This window comes from Glycine soja, chromosome 19 (assembly GCF_004193775.1).
Source record: "Glycine soja cultivar W05 chromosome 19, ASM419377v2, whole genome shotgun sequence".
In the NCBI taxonomy this organism is placed as follows: Eukaryota; Viridiplantae; Streptophyta; class Magnoliopsida; order Fabales; family Fabaceae; genus Glycine; species Glycine soja.
In genome coordinates this window covers 46,199,801-46,214,858 of record NC_041020.1, presented here as the reverse complement: position 1 = coordinate 46,214,858, position 15,058 = coordinate 46,199,801, and the positions used below count along the sequence as shown (strand labels likewise).

Here is a 15,058-nt window from a genome sequence, read left to right as displayed (position 1 = left end):
TCTTTCACTTGTTTGTAAAAGCACACAAAAAAAGATTTAAAGTCCAGAGCTAATGGGCCTGCGTAGGTCCATTAAGTTTAATTTTTTCAATGGACCCATAATGACTTCGGTGTAAAATGTGGGCCGGAGATGGCGCACCTGCCTGACAGACAGAGCTTCAATTCAATGTCATGAAACCCTAATTGACTTGGCCGTTAATTGCAATTCGCAATCGTTGCGAGTTGAAAGACTCAGATTGGAGAAATTTCTCTTTTATTTTGCATTTTTTCATGGCAAGAGTTGTATTTTGTTGCAAATGAATTGGATTATGAAATCTAGAAAGGAAGGAGGGGATTTTGTTTTGTTTAAAATAAAAGAGTGAGTCGAATTTTGAGGAGTAGCTGGTGATGAATGAATTATTGGCACGAGCTGCGACAACATTTCTGCGCACCGTGTATTGCTACACGGGTTGTTATTGCGATGAAGAATGTGCCAAAATGCTAATCTGAGGCTCTCTCTCTTTTCATTTTAGGTTTTTGTTCTCTCTTTTATCGTTTCACTAGCTCTTACGATTTTCTTTCTTGGCTCTGCATTTCCTAGGATCCATTTCATTCTCAATGAATCGGGAATGAATTTTTGAAACTCTGAATTGAAAATATTTATCAGTGAAAAAAGTTTATTTCTTCGAAAAAAAATTTTAAAAAAATATCAAAGCCCTTTTTCAAATTTCCCCCCTTTCAAGTAAGAGCCCGTCACAAACTCACTGACAAAAAAAAGGGGGCCAATATCAAGGGCCTTTAGCTCAACAAAATAACTGCACATAATTCAAAAGGGTATTCCTATTAGCACTACCACTTCTACCCATGTGGGTGCCTTTTAGACTTATTCCAAAATATCTCCTTGAAAAAATGCACTAACATAATCCTGATTTTGTTGGACAATGGAAATACACAATGGAATTGTGTTTAAAATGACAAGCTTAATATGATTTTAGTAAAGAAATAAACATTAAGATACACGATCAAAAGTGTTAATAGCGTAATTTTTAAACGACTCTTACTATTTTTTAAAATAATTGATTATTTTAAATATAAAATTAACTGCAATAAGTATTTTAATTGATATTGTGTGTCAGAATTCAAAATTTAACAATCACACTAAAAAAATAGGATTGGGAAAGTTTACATCTCATCATTCAATTTATCTTTTAAAAAATATCTTTAATTTGATATAGTACATCCAAATTCAAAATTAAAGTGGAATTGATTTTTATACATCCTAAAGTTCCTAAAAAGTAAAAACACTTTCGAAAATTGAGATTATTAGGACACAACTTAAGAATAGAGATTTAGATTTATACTATAATAGTGAATTTATTTTTAATTTTTATTACAAAAATTTATTTGTGTTAGGATTTATATTTCAAATGTGAGCTGATATGAATTAACTTTGTTTCAATGATAAAGTAGAATTGTGTTTGAAGCGTAAATACAATTATATTTTTAAATTTTTATGATTCATATATAAAAAATTAATTCTATTCGACGAAATTGTGTAATTTTTTCCTCAATATTACTTATTTTCACTGCAAACTCAATTTTTTTCATGGTAAAAAAATAAAAATTACAAAAGTAAAATTAACATTGTTAAGATTCTTTATGCCAAAAGGTACTTTTGTGCTTAAAAGTTAAAACATATATAAGATATAAATAAAACGTGTCATATTATTTATGTTTCAAAAACAATAAACTAGTTTGTAACTAAGATCTATAGTGTCTATCTATCCATCTATAATTCTATATACTCTTTTCTTAAAATTATTTATCTTCATCCAAAACATGGATTTTGAAATATCTAAAAATTAACAAAACACTAAAACTTACTGTTAAACATGATTCTTAATTCACTTCTACTCGAATAAGTTATAAATGTATGCTATACATTACGCAAATCATAATGACATACGTAACTTATTTGAAATTGAAAGGGATATTTATCGAGCAACTGTTCTCCCTAGCAACATATATATGTTCTTAATTTAATCTTGGTTTGATTCGTAGGTTTGAAAGGTAGCTAAGCATGGAATTGACTTACAGTTTTGGCTTATTTGTAAAACGTGCAGTTCTATCTATCACTTAGCCAAGAAGGGAAGTTGTACATGTTGAAAGTTACATCATCTAAATAGGAGCCACCTTTGTAGCATTGTGTTCATAAAAGCACACATCATATAGAAGGAGCAGGTGGAATATGTTTGAAACCCAAGCTTTCTATTTTTTCGAATCAAACTTCAGTAGTCGTTTATTCGTTTCTCGGTGAGTGTGGTGTTCGGTGTTGCAGAGGTAGCCAATTAACATGGGACCTGGTGGACCAGGGGGTCCTGGGCCTGGTGGACCTGGTGGACCTGGTGGACCTGGTTGGGGTCCTGGGCCTGGTGGGCCAGGCTGGGGTCCAGGCCCGGGAGGACCTGGTTTCTTTGGGTCTGGTGGGTTTTTCGGTGGATGTGCAGATGGCCTATGCAACGTTGTATCTTCATGGTGAGTAACATTTTATTTTTGAAAAAAAGGTTTAATTACCTTTCTCATCCTTATAATTGAGAGAATTTTTCTTCTTAGTTCTAATAGTTTAACACATTTTATTTGGGCTATTATATAATTGTAATTTTTTTATCCTTTCTTGCCGTCAAATATCGTCTAATACATTTGAGATGAATGTTGTTCATGCCTGCAGTATCAAATGGCGTCCGTCTAAACTTGATGTGGGAACTAAAAGAGTTAAAAAGTTGTAACTATAGAAATTAAAATGAAATAGGAAAATTCTTGTAGTAACTACAGAAAAGCAAAAGAGTAATTAAACCTAAAAAAAATTCGGTGCATAACATGATGAAACTTTGGCCGTGCATATTTATTAATCAATAATGATTTCACATGTTGGAGCTGATTTCTAAATTTTATTTCATGGTAACTGGGAAATGCAGCTTCTACTGCTTGTGCTGTTGTTGGTTGTTCCGAGATTGTTTTGGTGGTCGACGCGGCCCAGGCCCAGGCATGCCACCTCCTTTCTAACAACAGGCACATTTTCACTGTTACAGTGTTATTAATTTGGATTAGAAGAGTTGAAGATTTACGTGCTGCCCATGATTGTCAAGCCATATATGTCCATTGTTCATTTAGAGGGTTAGGTTATTTGTATTCAATTCCAGTTTTTATGCTTTGGCTGAGTCGAAAGTCGTTGTTTAGCTATGTAATGTGAGACTATGTTATTGTTCATTACTATTTAAAGAATTTTAGTAATGTCGACGATCATGATTTTGAGTTCTTTGCTTTGATTGTTGAGAAAGATTTTGAAGCTACTTTTTCTTATTCAATTTTGAAGCTACTTTATCTCTAAAATTTGGTCTTCTTTTCTCTCTCTTTTTTGGTCCTCTTAATTTGAACATGAATGAATATGAAGAATGTTTATATTATAGATAAATCTATTAACTTTTATAATCATTATCTTAAAAGTTATCTTAAATCACATTACACTAATAATACAAGAAATTTCTATTAAAAAAATACATGAAAAATGAACTCTTCTTTCTTTTGCCACTAATTTCACTTGTTAATAGATTTCTTTTTTAGTAACTATCGATCACTTGAAATACAAACGTAATGGCAGAACAATAGTCCGATTTATGTGCTATTTGTGGTGGTCAAGAGCCTTCATCGTGGTTTGTCTCACAATAAAAGTGAAATATGGGGGGAATGATAATTGGCTAGATGATCATAATCTTGCCTTCGATTTACCCTAGACTATTTGTCCTATCCCTTCAACAACAAGCAACTATTCACAACATGGGAAGATGGGAGAACGGAGAATGGAAATGGGATTTGAGATGGAGGAGAACGTGATTTGTATGGGAGGAGGTCCTAAAAGAAGAGCTACAGAGAAAACTAAAAGCAACGTACAGGGAGGGGTGTGAACGATGAAATGTTTTCTGAGATATTGTGTTTGAAAGTCGCTCCAAAAGTACAATGTTTTATTTGAAGAGCCTTAGACAATAGCTTACCATCTGGCTTAAACTTGATGAGGATCGAGAAAGGTGTCTCTGCCATCATCTCTGTGGCCCCTTTGTCTTTGGACCGGTGAATCCTTTGACCACGTACCAGGTCTGGTGGTTTTGCTTTGAGTGGCTGGGAGAATCTACTGTCTTGCCGGATATAGCTGATGTGCATTTCAAGCAACATAACGGATCTCTATCATCTACAAGAGGGGGCATGATTAGGAAGATTTTGTGGGCTTCTACTGCATGGAATATGTGGAAGATTAGAAATAATTGTGTATTCAAAGAAGGCATATTTGATCTGCAGAAAAGCCATCCAAGATATCAAATTCTTCTCTTGGTTCTGGCTGAAAAACTTGATGGGTTCATTCATGCAGTGGCACTTGAACACCAAAGCTTGTATTCGGGAAGCAATACACGAATGTTGAATCTTGCTGATCCTTGAACATTTCCTTTGATGTTTGAGCCTGTCATGTGTGCTGGCATTTTCTTGTGATGGTAACCTCGTCATTCAGTTATGGTTGGTATGCTCCTCAACATGCAAGGAACACCATTTATGAGGCCGCGGTTATTGGAATCTGTTTTGCAGTGGCTTGTCTTTGCATTTATTATTGTTATATTTGATGCAGTCTCGGGAGACCTTGCTAGAGCTGCTACTGGTGCTTCACAGTTCAATATACTATCTTTTTGTTGCCTTATATAGAATAGGTCAAGTGGTTATCATATACTTAAATCTTTTTCATGTTAATATGTGTTAACCATGAGGGGTATATGGTATACATGTGTATTGATCCTCACACACTCTTGTATATGTCTGGGCATCGTTTGTGCCTTTTACATATTATATATTAAATTGGCTTTGTTTAAAAAAAAAAACACATTATTTTGATCAAGACATTTCAGTAAATTTTAATTTTTTTTATTAAATGAAAAAATTATTTATTTTGATTATTTTCTTTTCTTTTATTTTTAATATATTTATCAATTTTTTATTATTTTTTAAAATAAATCATGATTTTATTATATTTTTATAATTTTATATTTTTTAAGTTATTTCAATAACTAGTTTTGATAGACATAAATAGTTTTTCAACTAATTTTCTCTAATATAACCGGATTATTACATCTATTAATTGTTTTGTAGGAAAAAAATAACTAATCTAATCTAGCATAAAAACACTATTTTTTAGGGACTTTTGTTCCTTTCTTGGTTCAACAAAACAGTTGAACCACTCTGCCTATAAGAGTCTTAGGTCTTCAATTTTTTTAGGATCTCAATATTTTTATACATTTTTTAATAAAATATTTTTTACTAATTTTAATTACTAAATGATAAATTATGTTATAGAATGATATATTATTTAGTATTATTTTTATCAATAAGATCACAAATATTAAATATAGATGTAAGTATTACTATAAATAATTTAAGTGTAATTTTATTATTTATTTAAAAAGTTAAGAAAATTATTTATATCTATTTTGGACCCTATCTCTTCCCTCCTAAAAATATATTATTGACATTAATATAAAAATATTATACTATAATTAAAGTATTATATTATATTAAAATTTTTTTTTAAATATGAATCATTTCTAGAATATTATTAATAGCACTTATAACTACAATTATTATTGAAAAAAAAAAGTAAAACTAAAATTATTTAAATTTTATATAATATTACCCATGTTAAAAATAGGTTAATTAAATTTGTCGTTTTATATACTAAAATAAAATATTATAAATATTTACATATTAAATTTTTATAAATATATAATAAATAAATAAAATGTTATTGTTAGTTGTAAGTTATCCGTTAGATTTTTTCTTTTTAAAATTTAATTAAAAAATAGACTTTTTTAAGGTTTGCTGCTTAAGCAAGTGTTGGGAGAGAGAATAGTGTCAAGTTGATCACCAAAGAAAGTAAATTTTCATCCTCAAAAAGAAAAGAAATGAAAGAATGAAAATTTTTATATATTTATTAGTTGTTATATATGTACGTATATTAATCTTTTTACATATTAAAAAAGTAAATATATTTTCATAAAGAAAAATATTCTGAATATATTTGTGTTTGAGACTTTCTGATAGAAAAAAATAATTATTTTTTTATGATTAAGATTTTTTAACTTTCAATGTAATTGTATTTAAGATGTTTAATACTTATCACTCTAACTATAAACACGAATTTAAGTAATTGTGATATTTGTTTACAGCAAGTGATTCTGATATTAATATTTTTTATTTCTAGCTAAAAATATAAGTTTCTTTTTTATTTATCACACACACATACACTCCAAAGGAACGTTGACATTCTTTGTGGAATATAATTGACCAACTGATTCCTTCAATCACGCATAATTTGGGCGAGTACAAGTTTTTCCAAAATCCTGAATGCAATTCCGAAATGGAAATTAAAAGTCAATATTCTTTTTATTCTTTATTTTTTAAAAAATTTAAGATTTATTTTAATTATTTATCTTTTTTTGTTTAATTTTAAATCTTTTGATCCATTTAAGATTAACATCCTTAATTATTTAAGAATGACTTTTCTAAATGAAGCGAAAAAAGGAGAAAAAACAGAAGAAAAAAATATTTTTAAATGATTAACAACGTTAATTGTAAATAGATAAAATAATTAAATTGAAAAAAATAATAAATGAAACTGAAAAAAAAGATAAATGACGAAATAATTCTTAAAAAAATAAACTGTTAAAAAAATTAAATTAAACTTTTTAAAAATAAAAGAGTAAATTGAAAAAAAAATCCCATAAATCATTTAGCCAGAATTAAAATAGCAGCGTGCGTACTAGAAGTTTGTCTGTGACCGTTGCACCAGAAACTTTTCTTTTGTAATTGTAGTGCACGCTCCATCACGTTTCTAAGTCTAGTCCATGATCCAACACCCAGATCTACTCAATTTCATGTATTTTCAAACATCATCTAATTATTATAAATACTAATCAATGTCCTTAAAACATTAGATAAATAATTAAAAAAAAGTTAAATTTTATTAAGATGGACAAAATTTGATTGTTCATAATTTTTTTTATCATCCACACAATAAATATTTTTTTAATTCTTTAATTAATATCCTAAATACACCTTATGATTACTTATTAGTACTATTTTATTATTTGGAATTGATTGGACTGATCATATTGATCAAACCATCTTATCTTATCATTAAAGAAAGAAAGGGTCTTAATCTACTAGTTTAAACAACAAGTAGTGGAAATTTCGGCTTTGAGCTCTACTCCGTATTAATGGGCCAAGGCGGAAGATTGGGCCCAAATAACAATACACGTGGAAGAATATGATAGGTGAAGAGTTGAGAATGAGACAAAAAAAATTCAAAAATCTTAAAGAACAGAACAGAACAGGGTATTTATGTTACAGCACTCCCTCTCAGCGACCCTTGAGTGGACGCTACTCCACCACAGTTGCAGAACAGCACAAACACAAGACAGAGCCAAGGAAAAAGACTCAGATTCAGCGTCAGTGTGTGATTCTGAGGCTGTTCAGTAGGGAAGATAAGTGAACACCTCAAAACAACTACCTAAATCAGGTACCTCTCTTCCTTCTTCGTTTCTAGATTCAGTTGTGCCATGGGTGTTGTAAAGTTGGAGTCTTTTGTCCCTTTGGTGAAGGTTTGCAGCATGTTAATCTACTAGGATAACCTCAAAACACTGAAATCTTGAATATGTACTTACTCCTAGTTCTTAAGTTATTGTACCTCATTTTTGTTTCTCTCTATTTTGAACTCTTTTGTCCTTTTCGTTCCTATCTCTGTTGATGTTTCCCCCTCCCCTTTCTTTCTGGCTTTCATTTTAGTTTTGGGGTTTTGAAAGTTGAATACTTCCTGTTGGAGATCTATAATACAACTAAAATACTTTATATAAGTGAGAGGCAATTTTTATGAGTTAGATTTGGAGGTTAAGTTGAAGCTAATTCCAAATTCTAATCGTTATCACTTATCAGAACCTATCTTATTAGTTACTGTTGCACCTATTGGGTCACGTGATATAGAGCCGTTATAGACATCCAATCTTACAAAAGAGAATAGAGGTATCTAATCCTCAGTGAGACAGAGTATGTTGAAGATCCCAAGTTATTTGATAACTGATATGAATAAAATATAGTAGTTTATAAAAGTTATAAGTAAGGGGAAGTACACATAATACATATACTGTAATTGGCTAGCTTAGTAGTAGTTGTAGCATTGTTGAAATGACGGGAATGACCTTGCGGTATCACGGTAACTTGAGTGTTTGTGTGCTGTGTTGAAAATAACGAAGGGGCAGCAGGGTCAGTCTCTTAAGTATGTGGTCGATTCTTTGCTGCTACTAGTTGATAGTTATGCTTGTGCAATTTATGTTAGGGAGTCATGGTTCTTTATTGTTGTTTTTGTGTGTGTTTCTTTTTTCCATACACAGGCTCTTGAGGACAACCAAGAGAAGATGGCTGGAATGACGAACAATCAACCGTCACAGTGGTGGTGGCTTGAAAGCCACACCACCACTAATCGATCCCCATGGCTTCAATCCACTCTCTCTGGTATATGCATTTCCCTGTCAATTTGCTACATTTTTTTTTTCTTCTACTATTGCCAAATGAAACGTTACCGTAGTAATAGAAAAACGAGGAACACTAGCACAAAAACATAAAAAGGTTATGGGAGCACCCTTCTGATTTGTCTGAGTTTTACTTTCCAAATTCTTTATCTTCTGTACCTTTTGCCCTTTGGATTTAGCCGTTGGAGCAACCCATGGGACCTTTTTAAGCACATTCTTTTTTCGGATTTGCTAAACCACTCTAATAAGAGCATCTCCAATATTGTACATTTTAGTGGGTCCTGTCATACCGTATAGATTTTAAAACATGATGGTAAGAACTTAAAGCTTGAATCTCACATATTATTTCTCAAAATATTTTTTTAATCACAAGAATATCTTGTTTATGTAAAAATCGGTTCTTACCATTAAAAATCATGTCAGTCATTTCTGATGGTAAAAATGAATAAAAACGAGTTTTTAACCAGAACTTCCTCTAGACACAAGTTAAAGAATCAATTATAGAAAGTTTTTATTAGAAACCATATTGCGTACATCTTGGAAGTTATAGGGAAATACATTCTTTAATAGTTCATTTTAATTTCTTAACTAATTTCCTCATGACATTAGCGTATCATTTTGTCATTGTTTTAAAGGGCATTAACTCTAGAATGCTATTGTTGAAAATGACATATGGATTGAAAATTACAGTGAAAGTGTATTAATGATAATTTTTAATCCAGTAAAAGAAAAAAAAAATCAATAAAAGCTTTTCTCTTTAATTTACATATTACATATATAACTAATAACATTGGACATCCCGTTCAATTTTTTCAATGGGCTCAAAATCAATTCGGTCTAAAATGTGGGCCGGAGAAAGAGAAGAAGCCCAATGTTGGCCTTTCTATATAAAAAGTCGCCCTGCCTCACAGACAGAACTTCAATTCAATGTCATGAAACCCTAATTGGCTTCGCTGTTAATTGCAATTCGCAATCTTTGCGAGTTGCGAGACTGAGAATTCAGAAATTTCTCTTTTGTTTTGCATTTTTCATGGCAAACGTTGTATTTTGTTGCAAATGAATTGGATTATGAAATCTAGAAAGGATGGATGGGATTTTGCTTTGTTTTAAATAAAAGAAGAGTGAATCGAATTTTGAGGAGTAGCTGGTGATGAATGAATTATTGGCATGAGCTGCGACAACGTTTCTGCGCACCGTGTATTGTTACACGGGTTGTTGTTGCGATGAATAATGTGCCAAAATGCTAATCTGAGGCTCTCTCTCTCTTTTCATTTTAGGTTTTTGTTCTCTCTTTTATCGTTTCACAAGCTCTTCTTACGATTTTCTTTCTTTCCCCAAATTATTGATTCGGATTGCAGACTCGTGGCTCTGCATTTCCTAGGATCCATTTCATTCTAAATGAATCGCGAATGAATTTTTGAAACTCTGAATTGAAAATATTTATTAGTGAAAAAAATGTTATTTCTTGGAAAAAAAAATTTAAAAAATAGCATAGCTCTTTTTCAAATTCCCCCCTTTCAATTAAGAGCCCGTCACTAACTCACTGGCAAAAAAAAGGGGGGCCAATATCAAGGGTGTTTAGCCAAACAAACTGCTCATAATTCAAAAGGGTATTGCTATTGGCACATTTCCTTATTTAGAAGCTATCTTTGGAAGATGTAAAACCAAAGTTATTAGTTCTTTAAAACAAGTTGATCCTAAACGGCAATAAATTTATGTTTGATTGTCTGTTGTATGTTTGTTTCAGAGCTAAATGAGAAGACAAGGGCAATGTTAAAGTTAATTGAAGAAGATGCAGATTCCTTTGCTAAACGTGCAGAGATGTATTACAAGAAGCGACCAGAACTTGTGAGCATGGTTGAGGATTTCTACAGGGCACACCGCTCCCTAGCTGAGCGCTATGATCAAGTCAAGCCTGATACTACTGGAATTGGACACCTCATTACTGGGGGGTCACCTTTCGCTTCAGCAAAGTATCAGTTGGAGAAGTTGATGACTTTTTCAGATAACGGATATGATACCTATTCTGAGCATTGTGATGTGTACGAGTCTGAGGAATCTGAAGTTGATGATCCTGAGCAGGAGGAGGAAGAAGAAGAGGGGACCAAGTTTCTGCATAAAAGCACAAAAAAGGAGCAAGTTTTGTTTGTGGTTGCGGGTGATGTTGAAGTGATGAAGCTGAGGGATGAAATTAAGAGACTCAATGAAGAGAACAAGGCTCAAAGGGATCAAATCAAGCAGAAGGATACCATTTGTGATGAAGTAATGATGTTGAGGGAAGAAATAGAAAGGCTTAGAGATGAGAATGAGGCACAAAAGGAACGACTCAAGCAGAAGGATGAAGAGAAGATCGAGGTGATAAGACAGCTGAGTTTAGCAATAGATGTGCTGAAGCAGGAGAATGCAAAGATGAGAAACTACATTGCTAAGGAATCCACCAAGAAATGGAAGAACCCATTTGAGATCAACAAACTTGTGGAAGCATTTTCGGTGAAGTTGTTCAGTGGCACTCCAAAGAATCAGCCCGGTGTTGAGCTCTCTAGATGTGGTTAACAAAGTTAGCAGATTGAGTAATTATACACAACAATATTTATAAAGATGTCTATATTTATGTTAGGAACTTATGACCCAAAAAGCCTAGGCTTAAAATCTTTTATTTTATATATTATATGTTCCTTGGTTTTGAATCCTAGTGTGAGTACTTGTCATATTCATTATATTCTTTTGAATGTCCTTTCTTTAGCGAGTTGTATTACAACCAATTGTTACAAATTTGCATTTGTATTCCTTATAATATACGTTGTCCATTCCAATTCCCATCTGTCTTTTACATGCCTCTTAATTAACTCTTTACTAATGGAAGTGTGTCCATTTGTACCAAGCAGAGCCATCAAAGTGATTTGTGGTCCTAGGGGAAACGGACTTACTCATCTTTAGTTCGACTAATTGCAAAGTTTCGTGCCTCTCAAACTGTAGTGGAAAAATTTCCCTGCTTTTATTTCGTGATAACCTCCTACCTCACTTTACTTGCAAACTAGCATATTTACTGTTACAGTCAAATTGAGAAGAATGCCATACAATCACCTAAAAAAAGGACCAAAAAATGGTGGTCTTTTTTGGGTTTGAGATCACACGTATCCTCAACAGCCTTGTTCATCTCGTGTGACTATTATACAAGACAAGGTTCTTCTTCTAAGTTGTTAATGCAGATGCATATACAAAATTCCAACTTGAGACTGGTAGTTTAGTCAGATGGTCTTTAATTTCTAAGACGCTGTATACCAACAGTAATCAACAATTTAATCTTAAATGTTAAAATAGCATGCTTATAGAAACACAATTACACATTTAGAACAACAAACATCTATCTATTCACTAGTCATGAAACCACATTATGTAAATTACAGGTAAAGTCAGACATGAAATTGAATATAAGGGCTGATATGTAGTGTAGTGGAAACCAGGAGCCTCAGATGGCAAGGAATCCAATACAGTGCCTGGAGTGCCAAAGACGTTAGGATTGGGAGGGCTCGGGCTTGAAGGAATTGTGGGCAGTGAGGAATATGATGGGGAATGAGAAACTCCACCTGCACCTGGGGTAGGAAAAAGTGGCTTATCTGGTGATTGAGTAGGAGAAACTAGAGGGGCACTTGCTGGTGCTGCTGATATGGAAGTAACTTGCATAGTTCTTTGTTGAGAAATAGAAGCCATGGCTAATGAACAACTACATGCCAACAAGGCCATCAACATTGCCAAGAATGACCAAAAGGAAGCCATAAATGATCGCAGAATAAATATATTGCCTTATGATGAAACATAATATGTTGGTGAGGAAGAGGAAAAGAGAGGAAACTGTTTCCAGAGAAGCTGTAGAAGTGCACGATTGATGCCTAAAACAACATAAAAAGAATAACGTTTCTGAATGACAAGATAAGTACATCTAATTTCTATTTGCTTTGTGTATTAGTTATTTCAAACATATAGCATCATTCAAATAAAAAGGGTCTACCAGAAACGGTGGTGGGCATCCAATTGTCCGTGACAATTGATGATTGGGACCTACTTGTTACTTTATGGATTGAATGAATCCTAAGTGACCATGGCATATAAATAAACATCAAAAAGAGGGATAAAAAGTAAATCCATAAGGATTGAGAGGGAAAACAAACAAACGACTTTGGAAATTCTGACTTCTAAGCCTAAAGTAAACTTCAATTAACCTTATCTGTTAGCCTCGATAGCACTTTCGGTCTCTTAGACAGTGCAACTGTACACTTCTAGATCCGCCACTGGCTATATCAACTAGTATTTTATTTCAATAAAATTTAACCTGTTATACTATGTATTTGCATTACACCCATTGAGAGCGTGGAGTAAAAGAAAACAAAATTGAAAGTAACAGTGAAAAAACCCAACACAAAGGAAGCTATTACTTCTCAATATTCAGTTTTATTTTTCGAAAAAAATAGTTAAATACTCCACTTTCATGCGTGCAGTGCAGGAACAAATTGGAGGATTTGCTTTTTGCAACCTTTAACAGGTTATTTTAAGGTTAAGGTGGCATCCCAAGTTAATTTTTAAAGTTACAGTGTCATGCGATACAAATTGCGACTTCAACTTTTGAAATATGTAACATATAAAACACCACTTTCACTCAATATTTAGTTCCTCTTGGCAAACATTAATATCAATTTCTCTCCCCCTTGTTACAGAACAACAGGATCACCCCTTTTTTGCACAAGTTCTTACATGAGCCTTGCTTTGCTAACCAGATATTATGCAACTGGTTATTATAACCAGTTATAATTTATAACTGGTTACGAAATATAATTTAACTGATATGACCATCTGGTTAGCTAAAACTACTACTAAAGGATGAGGGAAGGTGGTCAATGTATTTCGATGGTTGATAATTAATATCCACATGAGTGAAGTCATATCTGAGCAATTGTGATTTGTGAAGCTGAATCGTCTTCATAGCAGGTGTTTTCATTAATCTCATTATTTAAAATATGGGAATGTTATGGTAGACACTCATAAAAGGCGAACATAAATAAATGAGTGATGCCAAAAGTAAAATTGTGGACATTTTCTTTCCTTTGGTTTTTTGTTCTTGACTTGATTGCACTTTTTGTTCCTCAAGTATTCCAATTGTGTGATTTTGTTTTAATTGTGTCAATTCGGTCTCTTTAGTATCTCAAATGTATAATTTTAATCTCTAGATTTCAATTGTGTTAATTGGATATCTGGCATTGTCAAAGGTGGCCGCCGACTGAGGAGGGGGATAAGATATTTATGTGTATATCTATCTATTTATGTGTATGTCTGTGTGTAGCTTATACAATGTAAAGTTTTTATTGTTTTTATATATGGGTCAGATAGATAATACTATTTTTCCTCCCGAAAAAAAGAAGAAAGATGATACTAAAGAAAAAGATCAAAGATCCTTAAAGGCTCTCTTTTGAAATATTCATTTGGTCTTCTTTCTTGATCAATTAGAGATTTATTCTTTCTTCTTTTATTCCCTAAAACTAAAAGAAAAGAAATAGTTTTTAATCAAAATTTTAAAAATAAACGTATAACACTTTTCATTCTAATATTCTAAAATTCATTTTATTTGATGACAAAATAAGTTAAAATGTATAATAAGTGCCTTAAAAACTCTTCAAAATAATAGAAAAAATAGATAATTCAAGAGATTATAAAAAAAAATATAACGATTGGTTGTGTAACTATAATTTTGTGTTTTGTAATGTATAAACAAAGTCATATTTTTAGTAGAGTTTTTTTTTAATTTAAGAAAAAACATACTTTCAATAGTAGTTGTCATTATAAACGATTTTTTTTATATTGTTCTAATCTTCTAGACCTAATTAGTATATAATATGGATATTTTATATATTGATTCTTGCTACAAAACCTATGTAAAAAGTAACTACTTTATGTATTAATTGACTTTATATCTTCTAAAATTGGTCGGAAAAAGTCAAAAAGAATTTAAGTAATCTTTTTTTTTAATGATCAGTGATTTTCAAATCTAAATCGATTTAAAATAAAAATAAAAAATTACTCAAAAAAATCAAAAACCAAACTAAATTAATTTTTTTTATTTCTTTGGATGATTTTTCTCAAACTAATTGGGTTCAATTCAATTTGTAGTTTGTATTTTTGAAACCGATGTAAATTGAATAAAATCGTAACATTTGTACCAACACTTATATTACTTTAGTGTTATGCATTTTATGTGTGTAACACTTAAATTTTACAATGTTTTATAATGTTATGTATAGGACACTTACATAATGCATATTACTTTATTTTTTATGACTTTTTTAAAATATGTTTAATTTAAAATAGATGAAATTTTGCAAATTTTTATTATAGAAAGTTTAGCATTTTAATAAATTTCATAGATTGTTATCAACTATTTTTTAATATAATTTTATTTAAAATATGAAAAAA

General features: G+C 31.6%; 2 protein-coding genes across 4 annotated transcripts; both read left to right on the top strand.

Moving 5' to 3' along the window:
• The first annotated feature begins 2,185 nt into the window (after positions 1–2,185).
• LOC114399770 (translation initiation factor IF-2-like) lies at positions 2,186–3,328 on the top strand. The gene is made up of 2 exons (XM_028361988.1): positions 2,186–2,513; positions 2,954–3,328. The coding sequence occupies exons 1-2, from the start codon at positions 2,332–2,334 to the stop codon at positions 3,039–3,041; spliced, it is 270 nt and encodes an 89-aa protein (XP_028217789.1). The 5' UTR covers positions 2,186–2,331; the 3' UTR covers positions 3,042–3,328.
• Positions 3,329–7,424: 4,096 nt separating this feature from the next.
• LOC114400665 (protein NETWORKED 3A-like) lies at positions 7,425–11,413 on the top strand. Of its 3 annotated transcripts, XM_028363228.1 has the most exons (3): positions 7,425–7,590; positions 8,459–8,579; positions 10,344–11,413. In XM_028363228.1, exons 2-3 carry the CDS (start codon positions 8,483–8,485, stop codon positions 11,147–11,149), a joined length of 903 nt encoding a protein of 300 aa, XP_028219029.1. In that variant the 5' UTR covers positions 7,425–7,590; positions 8,459–8,482; the 3' UTR covers positions 11,150–11,413. The 3 variants fall into 3 exon arrangements, with proteins under 3 accessions (XP_028219029.1, XP_028219032.1, XP_028219030.1); XM_028363231.1 differs by lacking the exons at positions 7,425–7,590; positions 8,459–8,579 and adding an exon at positions 9,511–9,873; XM_028363229.1 differs by lacking the exons at positions 7,425–7,590; positions 8,459–8,579 and adding an exon at positions 9,511–10,206.
• The last annotated feature ends 3,645 nt before the right edge of the window (positions 11,414–15,058 follow it).

Bases quoted from the DNA above. Each gene is read 5' to 3' on its own strand.
- LOC114400665 (XM_028363228.1), top strand. From the start codon at position 8,483: ATGGCTGGAATGACGAACAATCAACCGTCACAGTGGTGGTGGCTTGAA. The intron at 8,580-10,343 runs GTATATGCATTT...TGTTTGTTTCAG, and splicing joins GCTTCAATCCACTCTCTCTG to AGCTAAATGAGAAGACAAGG.
- LOC114399770 (XM_028361988.1), top strand. From the start codon at position 2,332: ATGGGACCTGGTGGACCAGGGGGTCCTGGGCCTGGTGGACCTGGTGGA. The intron at 2,514-2,953 runs GTGAGTAACATT...TGGGAAATGCAG, and splicing joins TGCAACGTTGTATCTTCATG to CTTCTACTGCTTGTGCTGTT.